This window comes from Bubalus bubalis, chromosome 3, assembly GCF_019923935.1.
Source record: "Bubalus bubalis isolate 160015118507 breed Murrah chromosome 3, NDDB_SH_1, whole genome shotgun sequence".
NCBI classification, from domain to species: Eukaryota; Metazoa; Chordata; class Mammalia; order Artiodactyla; family Bovidae; genus Bubalus; species Bubalus bubalis.
The window spans coordinates 8,684,353-8,698,323 of NC_059159.1; the positions used below are offsets into that span (position 1 = coordinate 8,684,353).

At 53.4% G+C, this 13,971-nt stretch overlaps 1 protein-coding gene across 3 annotated transcripts in view; it reads left to right on the plus strand.

The window, feature by feature from the left end:
* SEPTIN9 (septin 9) overlaps positions 1–13,971 on the plus strand; it is a 178,406-nt gene that overhangs the window by 49,692 nt on the left and 114,743 nt on the right. The window contains exon 1 of one of the 3 annotated variants that reach the window (XM_044938613.2): positions 9,907–9,961. The exons of the other annotated variants lie outside the window; for them this stretch is intronic. Coding sequence (XP_044794548.1) covers positions 9,922–9,961 — 40 coding nt within the window. The 5' untranslated portion in view covers positions 9,907–9,921. Of the gene's footprint in view, positions 1–9,906; positions 9,962–13,971 lie in introns of those variants that run through there. 3 annotated transcript variants of the gene reach the window in all.

Here is a 13,971-nt window from a genome sequence, read left to right on the forward strand (position 1 = left end):
GCTTTCAATTTTCTGAGGCACCCCCAAACTGTTTTCGGTCGAAGTGGCACCATTTGACATTCCCACCAGCAGCGCCCACTAGTTCCAATTTCTCCACATCCTCTGCAACTCGTATTATTTTCTATTTTATCCAGTCTTGTTTCCCAAGCCCAGAGATCCTTCCAGGTGAAGGAAAGTAAGACCTTCCCTCTGGGCTGTGTGCGTGTGTGCGCGCGCGCGCGCATGCGCACAGTCTCATTTCCCATTTTTCTATCTTCCTGACACCAGAAAGAATTTCCATGAGCTTCTCCACCCTTCCCCAGGCTGCATGTGGCGGGACACTCTCACACACATACACACACATGCACGCGTGTGCACTCAGACACACACACACACATACACACAAAGCACTCTTGTGGGTTATACGTAGGCCTGACAGGAAACTGGACTCTGGGAAACTTCCGGCCCCACCTTTGGCACAAAGTCATGTTTTTTCATTGCTGTTCATTCAGTGGAGGTGGGTGGGAACAGTTCACGTTCAGAAGAGCAGATTTTGCCAGAAGTGTCCAGCGCAGTTGAGGACCTGTCCTGGCGTTGCATGTCCCAGCTCTGAAGGGCTCAGGAGACCCGCCTGTGCCCTAGGGAGTCTCTCGAGGTCGGGAGGGGTCACACTTCAGGTTGGCCCTTGTCCTGGAGTCTTGGGCTAAGGTTATCTGGCCCAGAGCCCCTCAACTTGGCTGATGAAGTCACCTGGGAAACCTGCTAAAATGCAGGTTCTGGGCTGGTTCTGAGACCACAGGATCAGATGGGGTGCAGGAAGGTTACTGGGGCCCCCAGAGTGAGTCAGATTTGGGGGAGCCAGGACGGCGGGGGACCCTGGACAGCAGGTGCTCGAGTGGTGGGGCTGCCCTTACCGGAGATGTGGAAAGATCCACAGATGCTTGCTGACCGGGACTCAGGGTGACCCACCCCTTCATCTTGCCAATGAGACAAGATAACAGATGGAGACTGGCTGCAGTGTTGGAGGAGTGGGGCAGGGAAACACCGTGCCAGCTGGGCCACCCTTGCTTAGGCCCTGGGTTGATACTATGGCTGCCATAACAGTGACCACAGTCCAGGGGGTCTGAAAGCAGAAATCAGCATTGATTCCTCCTGGAGGCTCAAGAATCGTTTCCATACCTCTCCCCAGCTCCTGGTGGCTGTCAGTACTCCTGGACCCAGGACCGCGTCACTGCAGGCCCTCCCTCTGTCCCCACCGGGCTGTGTCCCCGGGGTGTGTCTGGGTCCAATCACCTGCTCCTTTCTTAGAACGAGAGCAGTGACTGGGTGTAGGGCCCCACTCTAAGTCAGGATGCCCTCATCTTGATTATATCTGCGTAAACCTCATTTCTAAATGAGGTCATGTTGACAGGTTCTGGGCAGGATGGTTTCAGCATGTTTTGGGGGGGCACAGTTCAATTTGCAGTGGGGTCTGGCTACAGAGGGGCCTCTCCAGGACTCAGTGCTGAAGGAGGCTGTGGATGGACAGTGAGGACCGTAGGAGACCGTTTGAGATGGGTCAGAGAAGGTCAGGGTGATTATCTGGACAGGAAATGCAGAGAGGAGGAGAGCTATGGTCACTGTCTCCAACTATTTGAAGAGCTATCATGTAGAAGAAGCAGAGCGTTTGTTTTCCTTGATATTTATTTATTTGGCTGCACCAGTCCTTGGTTGCATCATGTGCGCTCTCACTGGTGGCACACAGGATCTTGTTCCCTGACCAGGGATTGAATCCCAGGCCCCCTGCATTGGGAGCCTGGAGTGTCAGCCACTAGACCCCCAGGGAAGTCCCGCAGAGGGCTTATTTTGAGTTCCTCTAAAATAGAAAACCAGAACCAGATACTTGGAAGATAACAGAAAGTGGCATTTTTCTCACAGTTTTCACTTTTTAACAGTGGAGTGAGCTCTTTTGCAAAGTAGTGAGTCCCCCACGCCGAGAAGTATTCAATCAGGGACTGTGCGAAGATTGTTCAGGATTGCTGTAGAAGGGACCTCAGGGTCTTGCCAATATTGGGCATCTATTATTTTAAGAGAACTTGAACTTCAACGTGTAATATTGTTGGAAATATCCGCACACTCTGCTTTGTCTTTAGGGCAGGGCGTCAGGCTGGGCTTGATCCTACCACCTGCCCTTTCTCTTTGGCTGTCTGTTCTGACCAAAAGCTTGCTTCGCCTGGTTCCTAGGGAATCGGAGCCTCAGCCCCATGGCCCACTCACTAGGCTCTGACACCATAATTCAGAGCTGTGTCAGATGGGTTCTGGGTAAGCACGTGCAGAGGGTCCTGTCTATATATGAACACATGCCTGTGCCTTGCACATGTTCATGCACACGCATGCATACATGCACGCACATGCACCCGAGGGCTTGTTAGAGCTGCTTCAAGCAGCTCTAATCATAGAGACAGATCCCTCTAGTCAGAGACCCTCTTGCTCCAGGGTCCCTAGAACAAGGCTCAGCACTCGAGGCTGTGTTGGTTCTAATGGGAGGATTCAAGACCACTAGCTATCAATGCCATGATATGCAAGCTCTGTTGTTAAGCACATGATAACGTGCCTTTGTTTTTTTTGGCATTTTGGCCATGCCTCTCGGCATGCAGGATCTTAGTCCCCCGACCAGGGATTGAACTGGTGTCCCACTCGAACCCGTGTGCTCTGCAGTGGAAGCGTGGAGCCTTAACCAGTGCACCATCAGGGAAGTCCCCCATGTGTCTTATTTTTACTTATTTAGCAAACCTAGAGTGGTGGTTTTGTGCCAGGCCCTGTTTTAAGCCTGTAATAAATATTAATAATTTTTGTGTCATGACAGCTCTTGGAAGGTAGATAGTGTTTTTCCACTTTATAGATGGGGAAACAGAGGCATAGAAGCGTCAGGGACTTACTCCTGTCTCCCTTACCCACACCCTCGCCCTGTTCATACACACTCACGCACTCCTACGCTCTCCCCTTGTTGCTCTTTCTTCTCTGATGTGAAGCAGTGTCCCACCAGCCAGGGCCCCTGTCAGGGAGACCTTTTGGCCCCATCTTGCTTCAGGCACTGAGGGACCTCCTTGTAGCCTGGTCCCTCCAGTGTGGCCCCGCTCCCAGGAAGTAGATTTCTCCAGTGTCCCAGCCCAGCCTGGACCCTCCTTCCCAGCTGGAGGGGAGGGCCGAATGACCCCCTCCTCCCTGGAGGTCACTGGTCAAGTTCAAACCCACCCTCACAAGCCCCTCCTGCCATCGTGGAGCCGGCCACCTGGCCAGCGGGCTTGCTCAGGGATCCAGGCAGCTGTCCGGGGAGGAAAAGGCGCTTGAGGTGTTAATTTCCCCTCTCTGGGCAAACTTCAGGAGAAGCAGCTGGAGGGGCCTGGCCTGCCTCCTGCTGCGACCTCCCCACGCCTTCAGATGAGCCCGGATGGATCATCACTTGAGTATTTCCCACAGGGAGCAGAGCGCAGTGCAAAGCCTGCCGCCTGCTTGCCACACTTTCTTCAACGAGGGATCCATCTAGTCTTGGGACTCAGCCCAGTGCTGGGTGCCTGCTGGCATCATCTTGCTGAGACTGGGTGCAGCAGGCACAGGTACCGTGTTACGAGGAAACAGGCTCAGAGAGGTTGAGTAACTTGTCTGGACTCCTCCAGCAGTTTAGCCGAGCTAAGAGTTCTTTTTAGGTCCGTGTGATACCCAAAGCCCAGTTCTTTCTAGGACATCAGGCCCAGGAAAGGATCAAGATGTTTCCCAGGAGCTGGGTTACCCGGATGCTCTAAGCTGCTAGGCCCTTGGTAGTTGCTCAATAAAAGTGCTGAACGAATGGGTCTGTGCTTGCCCATTGACCCACATGACCGAGAGCTGATGGCTTTGGCCCAAATGCCTGTCTCTGTCCTCTGGTTCCATGTCCCCCTCTGGGTGTGTGACCTTGAAAACAGTCACTCTCTCCTTTCCGCCTTGGACAGCGTCTCTGAGTGGCGTCAGGGAAGCAGCTGGGGATTACCAGCACCCTGTTGCCTGCAGGCTCTGGGCCAGATTCCTGGGCCTGGGTGTGGGGGTGATTGTCAGCTACACGTGTGCGAGAGCTTGTGCAAACGCACGCCCCCCGCCCCGTAGATGGCTGCCAGGATTCCCCCGCCCTCCCCCCAGCCCCGTAGATGGCTGCCAGGATTCCGCTCTGCAGCAGTGGCCACTGAGGGGTCTTGTCCTGTGTCCTGGCTGCTGTGCCCGTTCGTGTGTGTCACACAGCTGTGTGTAGAGAGCCTGACAGTGGCTCCGGGGTCACGTGCCCATCCCATGCTCCTGCCTGGTGGGTGGAGACCCGCATCCCACCCATGGTGGCCGCAGCATTTGAAAAGACTCCACAACAAGGGACGTGATGGGATCCGTGCAAAATCTGTGGAGGCTTTAGAAGCACGTGTTGAGGTTTGGCGTTTCCATCCTCAGGAGAAAACCAGCATCTGAATCTTTGAATAATGCACGGTGTGGTCGTCGCTGCTTGCTGGGAGGGTCTTCCCAGACCCAGAGGTACTGCTGCCAACAAGGACTCCCATCCCCCAGGACCGGGTGCAGGCTGCCCGCCTAGCTTCGTTTGGGGGAAGCTATGCTGCCTCTTGTCACCCTGCTTATTTAACTTCTATGCAGAGTATATCATGCGAAATGCGGGCTGGGTGAAGCACAAGATGGAATTAAGATTGCCTAGAGATGGCACCCCACTCCAGTACTCTTGCCTGGAAAATCCCATGGATGGAGGAGCCTGGTAGGCTGCAGTCCATGGGGTCGCTCAGAGTCAGACAGGACTGAGTGACTTCACTTTCACTTTTCACCTTCATGCATTGGAGAAGGAAATGGCAACCCACTCCAGTGTTCTTGCCTGGAGAATCCCAGGGACAGGGGAGCCTGGTGGGCTGCCGTCTATGGGGTTGCACAGAGTCGGACACGACTAAAGCGACTTAGCAGCAGCAGAGAAATATTAATAACCTCAGATATGCAGATGACACCACCCCTGTGGCGGAAAGTGAAGAGGAACTAAAGAGCCTCTTGATAAAAGTGAAAGAGGAGAGTGAAAAAATTGGCTTAAAACTCAACATTCAAAAAACCAAGATCATGGCATCCTATCACTTCATGGCAAATAGATGGGGAAACAGTGAGAAACTTTATTTTTTTGGGCTTCAGAATCACTGCAGCTGGTGACTGCAGCCATGCAATGAAAAGACGCCTGCTCCTTGGAAGAAAAACTATGACCAACCTGGACAGCATGTTAAAAACCAGAGACATTACTTTGCCAACAAAGGTCTAGTCAGAGCTGTGGTTTTTCCATTAGTCATGTATGGATATGAGAGTTGGACTATGAAGAAATCTGAGCCCCGAAGAATTGATGATTTTGAACTGTGGTGTTGGAGAAGACTCTTGAGAGTCCCTTGGACTGCAAGAAGATCAAACCAGTCAGTCCTCAATGAATTCAGTCCTGAATATTCATTGGAAGGACTGATGTTGAAGCTGAAACTCCAATATTTTGGCCACCTGATGTGAAGAACTGACTCACTGGAGAAGACCCTGATGCTGGGAAAGATTGAAGGCAGGAGAAGAAGGGGCTGACAGAGGATGAGATGGTTGGATGGCATCACCGACTTGATGGACATGAGTTTGAGTAAACTCTGCGAGTTGGTGATGGACAGGGAAGCCTGGCGTGCTGCAGTCCATGGGGTCGAAAAGAGTCAGACACGACTGAGCAACTGAACTGAACTGATGCTGCCTCTGGCTCTGTTAACCCTCCGCTGCATGGATACTGTGAGCACCCTCCATGATCCGCCCCCTCCGCAGCTTCTCCCAAGCATCATTGCAGGGACCGCACCTGGCCTGGCCTCTAGTCCAGTCTCCCTGTCCTTTAGACCCTCTTGTGGAGACTCAAAGCCGAGTCCCCTGCTGCCCTGGAGGCTTTTAAGGTTCAGGCCAGTGGATGCAGGGGTTGGACAGGTGGAGCCCACGTCCCAGCAGCGCCTCTGGCACCTGGCCACCTGGGCAGGCCCCCTGTCCTTCTCGCACCTCCACTCCTGTGCAGAAATGGGGGTATGGAGAGCTTGCATCCTGGGGGTTCATGAGAATAAAGAAGGTGATTTATAATGAATCTATAATGAATGATTTCTAATGAATTTATAATGAAAGGAGATAATGAATGTAGAAGAGAGTGGCTTTCTGGAAAGCGCCTCCTCTTGTCTTTCCTCTGGTTCTTACTCCTCCTCCATCTTTTTCTCCCCCTCCTCCCTCTCCCTGCACAACCTCCAGCCCTAGAGCTGATGCCCCCCCAGTGGTGCCCTCCACTCCTCTCCTCTCTTGGGTTCTCTAAGTGGGAACTCCAGCACAGGGTGGGGCTCTGGCAGCCAGAGCTTGAGCGGGTCTGCTGGCAGTGCTTGCTGCGGGAGGGGGCCAGCCTCAGGGGCCATATCCCCAGGGTCAGCACTGAATGCCGTGGGAGAGGAGGCTAGGACACCTTCACTCGTGGCTTTATGCATTTAGGATGTTTGCGGGGCCAGAGCATAGCTGAAGAAGCTGCTGGCCAGACGTACACAAGGGTCGGTTGGGTGCCCAGACCGGGCTGCTGGGGGCATCTCTTCAGGCAGGCAGATGGGCATCAGGGGAGGAGCTGACAGTCCCTCAGAATCTGTCATATGCCCAGAAAGGGCAGGAGGGAGAGTGGGCGCCTGGGCTGGCCCACACTCGCTGTCGGATCCTCCAGGTCCTGGCACAAAGAGGGCGGGCCGGAGGAAGAAGCAGGGCGGCCTTTGACCTTTAGAGCACATGTGCTCAATAAGCACCTTCTTGCAATCTTATTTTTTAATTTAAAAAGTTGTGATTGTCCTGATTCCATACTCAATCACTGCCAAATATTCCAGTCTCACTTTCAAGAGCTCTCCGTGATTACCTAGTCCTTATACTCATCCAGGACAAGTTCTTACACTCCAGGGCACTGCAGGAGGAGTAGGGACCCAGTGTTCTAATCCTGGTTCTGTCAGTAACAGCCGTGTGACCCTCGGCAAACCATTCTGCCTCTCTAGGTCTAGTATTTTTTTTTTGGAAATGTATTTATTTATTTGTTTGGCTGTGCTGGGTCTTAGCTGCTGCGCGCAGGATGTTTGACCTTCATTGCAGCATGTGAGCTCTCTTAGTTGTGGCATAAAGGATCTAATTCTTGGACCAGGGGTTGAACCTGGGGTCCCTGCATTGGGAGCGCAGAGTCTTACCCACTGGACCACCAGGGAAGTCCCTAGGTCCAGTTTTCATACCCGTAAAACAAAGGGATTAAACTGTATATTATAGATAATAAAAGCTACCATTTAGCAAGCTCTTGTTTTATGCCAGACACTTTCCACTTACTAATCCTTACAACCTAGGTATTGTTCTTAACATAGTCACCGAGAGCTTGGAGAGGTGCAGTAACTTGCCCTCAATCTCAGCCTGGTGAATGACTGCCCTGGGTCTGCACCCACCGTCTGACCAGAGGCTCAGCACCTCCTCATGTTCTGGGCATGTGCTTTGTTCCTGATGTTCCTGCCAGTTCCATTGTTTCTGACATAGCACACATCTGACTGTGTTTGTGACTTTCACAATCTATCCCAACACGTCACTCTCCAGAGCAGTCCCAGCCTATGCTGGGCGTGTATTTATTTGCTGCCTTCTCTGTTTTACGTTTGTTAGCATATATCCTCTATCAATAGGGTTGCAAAGAGCCGGACGTGATTGAGCGACTGAACTGAACGGATCCTCTATCAGGCGCAGGTCTTTCTGTTCCAGTTTCAAACATCAAAACAAACAAAACAAACCTTGGGCGAACTCGTCTGCTCATTTTGCTTTAACCACACCTATGGTATCAGACAGACTCTGCCAGGGGCTCAGTGCATAAAGCTGGGAGCCCTGCCCTGCCCTCTCCTGCCCAGACTAGCAGGATGATGGGCACGCGTGATATCAGTCGGAGTGCCATCTGGCTGCATAACAAAGACTAACACAATAGAGGCTTAAGCAGGAGAGAAGTTCCTTTTTCTTCTGCTTCCTAGTCTAAGTATAAGCAGTCATGGTGGCCCCCGAGCAGCCAGGACTCAGTTCCTCCTTTGTGACTCTGCCATCTTCAATATGCAGCCTCCACCTCATGAAATAAGATGGCTGCTTCAGCTCCTGCCATCCATCATGTCCACATTCCAGCCATGGCGGGGAGGAAGGGGAAGAGTGTCCTAGAAGTTAGACATTTCAAATTCCCTCCTGATAGCCAGACCCTAATTACATGACCACTCCTAGCAGCAGAGGTGGCTGGGAAATGTATTCTTTATCTGGGCAGACATATGCCCAACTGAAACCTTTGTTACCATAGAAGAAAGGGAGGTCAGATATTGGGGGAGCAATTAGGGTCTGTGCCACACACACTGATAACTCTCTTGGTATGTACAGAATGGTAGTAAATTCTGTGGCAGGAATTACTCAGGGGAAAGGTGAGATTGGGAAAGAATTCACCAAGGAGGTGACCTTTGCACTGAACTTCAGGGGCAAGAGAAATGTCTTAGGTCGAGAAAGGCAAATGGCAAATCCGTGCAATAATCTCCCATCCTGAGGTTAGGGCAGACATCACTAGTCGATTATCACCACTGTCTTTCTCCCTGATCTCTGAGGCAGCCTCAGAAATCTGCCCCACATCATGATGGTGGGCCATTGATTGGATTAGCCTGCTGATTGAACCCTATTTGGGTTTGCTGTTTTGCCCAGCAAAGAACTTCATAGACTTGCCACTCTCTGAAGATGAAAGAATCAGCTGTAGTGATCTGAGAGTTTCAGCCAGTGGTTTGCACATCTTTTGCCAAATCTGTGTACAGTTAGGTCACGTTGGAAGGTTGAACTCGGCCATGGTGGGAGTACTGACATCACGGCAATTGATAAACATCATAAATCACTCTTTCCCTTGTCCACTGGAGCACTTTGTTAAACATTTACCAGCATGCCACTGTTTCAGCCTGGCCGTTCAGCCTTTCTTTTATATATATATATATATATATATATATATTTATTTTTATTTATTTACTTAGCTGCATCTGGTCTTAGGTGTGTCATGTGGGATCTAGTTCTCCAACCAGGGATTGAACCCAGACCCCCTGCATTGGGAGCGGGCAGTCTTAGCCATTGGACCGCCAAGGAGGTCCTGTTCATCCTTTCTTAACAAAAATCTTGCTGAAAGTTTGAGGACTGATTTCTGTTTCTATGGGGGGTTCCGACAGAATAGAGCTCACCCTCCTTGGAAGACCTTGCTCTGTTTTGAACTGAATGTCAGCTCCTGCTGAGAACCAGCGGTGCAGTCATGAATGAGGGAGATTTGGGAGACCCGTAGGATTAACGGTGGTGGTGGTTGTGTTGTGTTCTGGACAACTGAGGCTTGCAGACGGGGTGAGAGGGCGGAGCTAGGAAAGTGACATGGTTCTGCAGAAAGGGGATGTGTGTTGAGATTTGGACAATGCTGGACCTTTTCCTGGATAAACATTCTAGATTATTCATTAGCAAGTGGTCAAACCTCTCAGCCTCTGGGTTGCATACCCTGTTGGCCCAGAAGGCCCTACGCACCATATGTAAGCTGTGTTAAATTCCTTCTCTCCAGTGGTGGGGGGATGGGCCTGTGGCCTGTCTAGATGTGTGAGCACTTGGTGATTCACTGACCTAGAATGTCCTCGTTCACCTCCTTGGAAGTGACTCCCCCAAAGCCTCGGCGTGCATCTGTGTGCAGGTCTGCTCTCCATTTGTGTAGCAGCTTCAGCTAAAGGCAGGCTCCCTGCCCCGCCCTGCCCTTCGTACCACCAAGCTCCAGATGTATGCTCACTCGGCCAGAGATGGCAGGCTCATGTCTGTGGCCACGTGGATGAAAGAGCCGTGGAGATCCAGACTCCACGGGCCCTGTGACCAGGCTAGATGAGGCCCCATCTGGAATGTCCCCACCCTGTTCTCGAAGGTGAGAAATTTCTCTCTGCTGAAGCACAGCTGTGCTGAGAAGGTGGCCCATCTGGTTGGCAGGATTACTGGGGCATGGGAGGGGGAGGGATGACACTCATAACTTCCTTTCTCCTCAGACTTGGGGTGCCCTGTCTCACTTTCTAACCTGCAGCAGGAGAACACGGTCACGCCTCTGTGCTGATTCTCTGCTCCGAGAAGCCCACCTACGGATTCCCCGCTGCCTGGTGTCCCCCTCCAGTGAATGGTCTGGGTTAGAGGCTGCCCCGGCCACTGGGAAAACCCATGGGGGTGCCCAGAAGAGAGCTGCCCCACCCAGGGGCTCAGGGAGGCACCTGCAGAAGGATTGAGAGTGACCTAGGCCAAGGAGGGTGGGAAGGGCTTGCCGGGTGGAGGGAATAGAGTAGGACAGGCATGGAGCTGTGACACCCGGCTTGTGCAGGAGCCCAGGAGTGGCCAGGGAGCGGCCAGGCTTGAGCAGAGGGCGAGGAGAAGCACCGGGAGAGGGGAAGGAGTGGCTGGCAGCAGACTGAGGCCTGGTTGTCAGCCCTGCTGGGCTCCCATTGCATCTGGAGAGTGACCGGTCACATTTGCCTTTATTTATTCTTTCTTATCTATTCATCTGGCTGCCTTGGGTCTCAGCTGCGGTATGTAGACTCTCTAGTTGTGGAGCGTGGACCCAGTGCTTGTTGCACACGCGCTTAGTTGCCACGTGGCACGTGGGATCTTCGTTCCCAGACCAGAGATCGAACCCATGTCCCCTGCGTTGCACGGTGGATTCTTAACCACTGGACCACCACGGAAGTCCACATTTGCCTTTAGAAAGGATTCAGTTTGGGGGCAGCCAAGACCCCAGGCAGGGAAGCCAGCTTGGAGCTCCCCTCCCCAGAGCCTAGGGCTGAGTGGCTGAGAAAACCTGAGCATTTAGTATTAATGAAAAGGAAGCCAACAAACCCCCCAATCCTCCTACTCCGAGATGGGAAGGCTGGTAATTGGTCCTTAGCAGCCTTGGGGCCAGTTTCCATGAAGAGTTCACCCTCTTGGCTCCCTGCCTATGAGGGTCTGCTGGAGGACTGTTGGTACCCAGATGGGTAAAGGCATGGCTGCCCAGAGCCCCAGGAACCAGGGAGACACAGAGGGACCTACCCCTGCCTCGGGGGCTGGGGGTATAGACAGTCCCAGGGAAGCCGTGTGGGCCCTAGGCTGGTGGCCTCCAGCTGGATTGCCTCTGCCCTCTGTGTTGGTCTCTCCCCTCACACAGGCCCAACCGGAGCTGGCAACCCCCTGGCAAGGGCCCTGCCGGGCAGAGTCATCTGGGCGAATGACTCACGCTGGGGGGAGGGGAAGAGCGGGGGACGGGGTGAGTTAATAGCAAACCCATTACGTCCCGAAGTCACTTCACACGGGGGACAAATGGTCTATTGAGGTTGATTTGGCTGCTGGCTGGCTCCAGCAGCACCCGGGGTGGGGAGATTTCATGATCCAGGAAAGCAGCACCAGATTGCTGGGAGGCCCCCCCACCTCCTCCCTGCCCCACCAACACGCCGGCTCTTCCTGTCTCTCTCCCTCCCACGTGGGGCTTTCTGTTCCCAGGGCTGCGGCCCAGCATCGGGAGCCTGCATCTCAGGTACCCTCTCCTCCCGTGGGGGTCATGGAGGGCGAAGGGGCACGTCCAGGGGCACACAACATCCTCTCACATTCATGGTGGACTGGGAACGGGGTGGAAAAAAAAAGATACCGCCCAACAGGAAGCCCCCCCCCCACACACACACATTTTGGCTGTGGAGAGGGCGGAAACCCCTAATCGCAGGCCCCCAGAAAGATCTGGTAGTGAAACTATAGTCCACATCTCTGCATCACCTTTCACTTTTGTATTCTGGATGAGGGTACAGTGCTGTCTCTTCCATGGGCAAAAGCTACTGTTAGGCAGGCTTTAATTCATCCCCTTTTCCCACCCCCACACCCCGTGCCATCTCTTTTATTTTTAAACTTTTATTTATTTATTTGTAAAATACTTATTTTGCTGCACCAGGTCTTAGTTTTGGCATGCGGGGTCTTTAGCTGCGGTATGCGAACTCTTGGTTGCGGCATGTGAGATCTTGTTCCCTGACCAGGGATTGAACCCCAGGGCCCCCTGCGTTGGGAGCATAGAGTCTTAACCACTGGACCACCAGGGAAGTCCCCCCATCTCTTTAAAATAGCCCAAACTGGCTAAAGATAGAGTGAACAGCGCAATAAGTACTGATCTCCCCATCACTGGAGGTGTGCAAAGGTAGGGCGGATAAGATTATTAGGGAGCAGGCATTGAAGGAGATTCCAGCAGGGTTTGTGGATGCAGGGTAAGCTTGAAGAACCTTCCGAGAGGGTGCAGAAGACAGGGGAGGGAGCTTGCTTCCCTGCCCTTCCTGTGCTGACTGGCCACCACTCTGGGCATTGGGCTGGGGTATTGTCAGGGCAGGTGGCCACCGTCCAAGGAGCCAGGCTGGCTGGCAGCTCCCCAGGGACAGTGTTGCCTTGATCACTGCGGTGACTTCAAAATAAGTGTGGCCGCAGAGGCCCCGTTGCCCCTTCTTCTCTGCTCGGATCCCGTTGTTCTTGCTGTTCCTGCTGACGTGGAACTAGGGTGACTCAGCCTGTCCCCACACTGCAGCAGTGGCAAGCCGATTCCAAGCCTCCGAGCCCTCAGCGCAGGGCGCCTACTAGAGAAAAGTGGCAAGGAGGCCAGGACAACGCTGGCCCCTGTGGACAGCCTGTCCCCTCCTGGGATGTGGCCTGGCCAAGTCTCCTGGCTGCCCTGGTGGGGGTGGGGAGTCTGCAGGCTGACACAGTGACTGGCTGTTTCAAGGCTGGGTTGGTCCCAGGCCAGCCACTCCTCTGAGGCCCCTTGTGTGACTTTGCTGAGCTATCAGAAGGGCCCAAGGGAGTTTCCCATCAGCTGGGGGATGTGGGATGCTGTGTCCCCCAGTTCATCTCTGTATGTCCAGCCTCAATTGGTGGCTAGAAAGCTGGGGACTCGAATCCATTCCAAAGCCCGATCCAAGGGGCTTGGGGTAGGAGCAGAGGTTCGTGGGGCTGTGCAGAGAGGGAAGAATCAAGAATAAAATGTGAGTCCTCAAAAGAAGAGACTTCCTCCTCCCCATCATATCTGGGTGATAGCTCACCACGCCAGCATCCCAGACAGCTGAATGTGCCCATCCAAAGCCCGTTGGACGCATGGATAAACAAATGACTCTCCAGAGCCACAGTCTGGGTTCAGCTGGTGGGGAGTCATCTTGCAGGGTCATAACTTCCCCCTGGTCCTTCTGCCCCCTGTGTTAGCAGCCGCCTCCCTCTGCCCTGGCTCCCAGCGTCCCACGGGGTTTAATATCACTGCAGGGAAATGTGCCGTGAATCTGAAAGATGGGAGGGGCGGGCCATGCTGCCGTCTCGGTCACATTGTCAGAGCCGGGAGGCAGGGGGAACCTCAGCTGATTCAGCCCTGAGTTGGGGGGGCTGTCAACTGGAGTTGGAGGGCTCTGGGCTCACAGAGGGATGGGGAGCCCTGTGTGCCTGGAGCCCAAAGGCCAGGAGCTTCCTTCGGTGGCTTGACAGCATGATTTAGAAGAGTAAGATTTTTGTTTAAAAAGTCCCCCTGCCTCCAAGATAAGGTCCAGGCTGCAGTGGTCAGGGTTTGCTCTAAGCGTTCCAAGCAAAGGAGGCCGGAGTGAGAACTGGGAAGTTTGGGGAACAGATTGATCATGTGCTAAGGGAACGGCATTCCCCTTTGAAGTGAAACCTTCTGGTTGCATTTAAGCCGCCAGGCAGAATGGCGTAAGGGGGTTTTGGAGCCTACACACCGGTTAAATGTCAGCTATACCCTCAGACGGGCTTCACGGGAAGATTCAGAATCGGGCTGCCTGAGAGACTTTGTGGTCAGAAGCATGGCTGCTGCTGATGTCTCGGGGTGATAAAGGGCCACGGGGCCTGGGGGCCTGGCCCAGGGCACACGGCATCCTCCCTGTCACCCTGAAC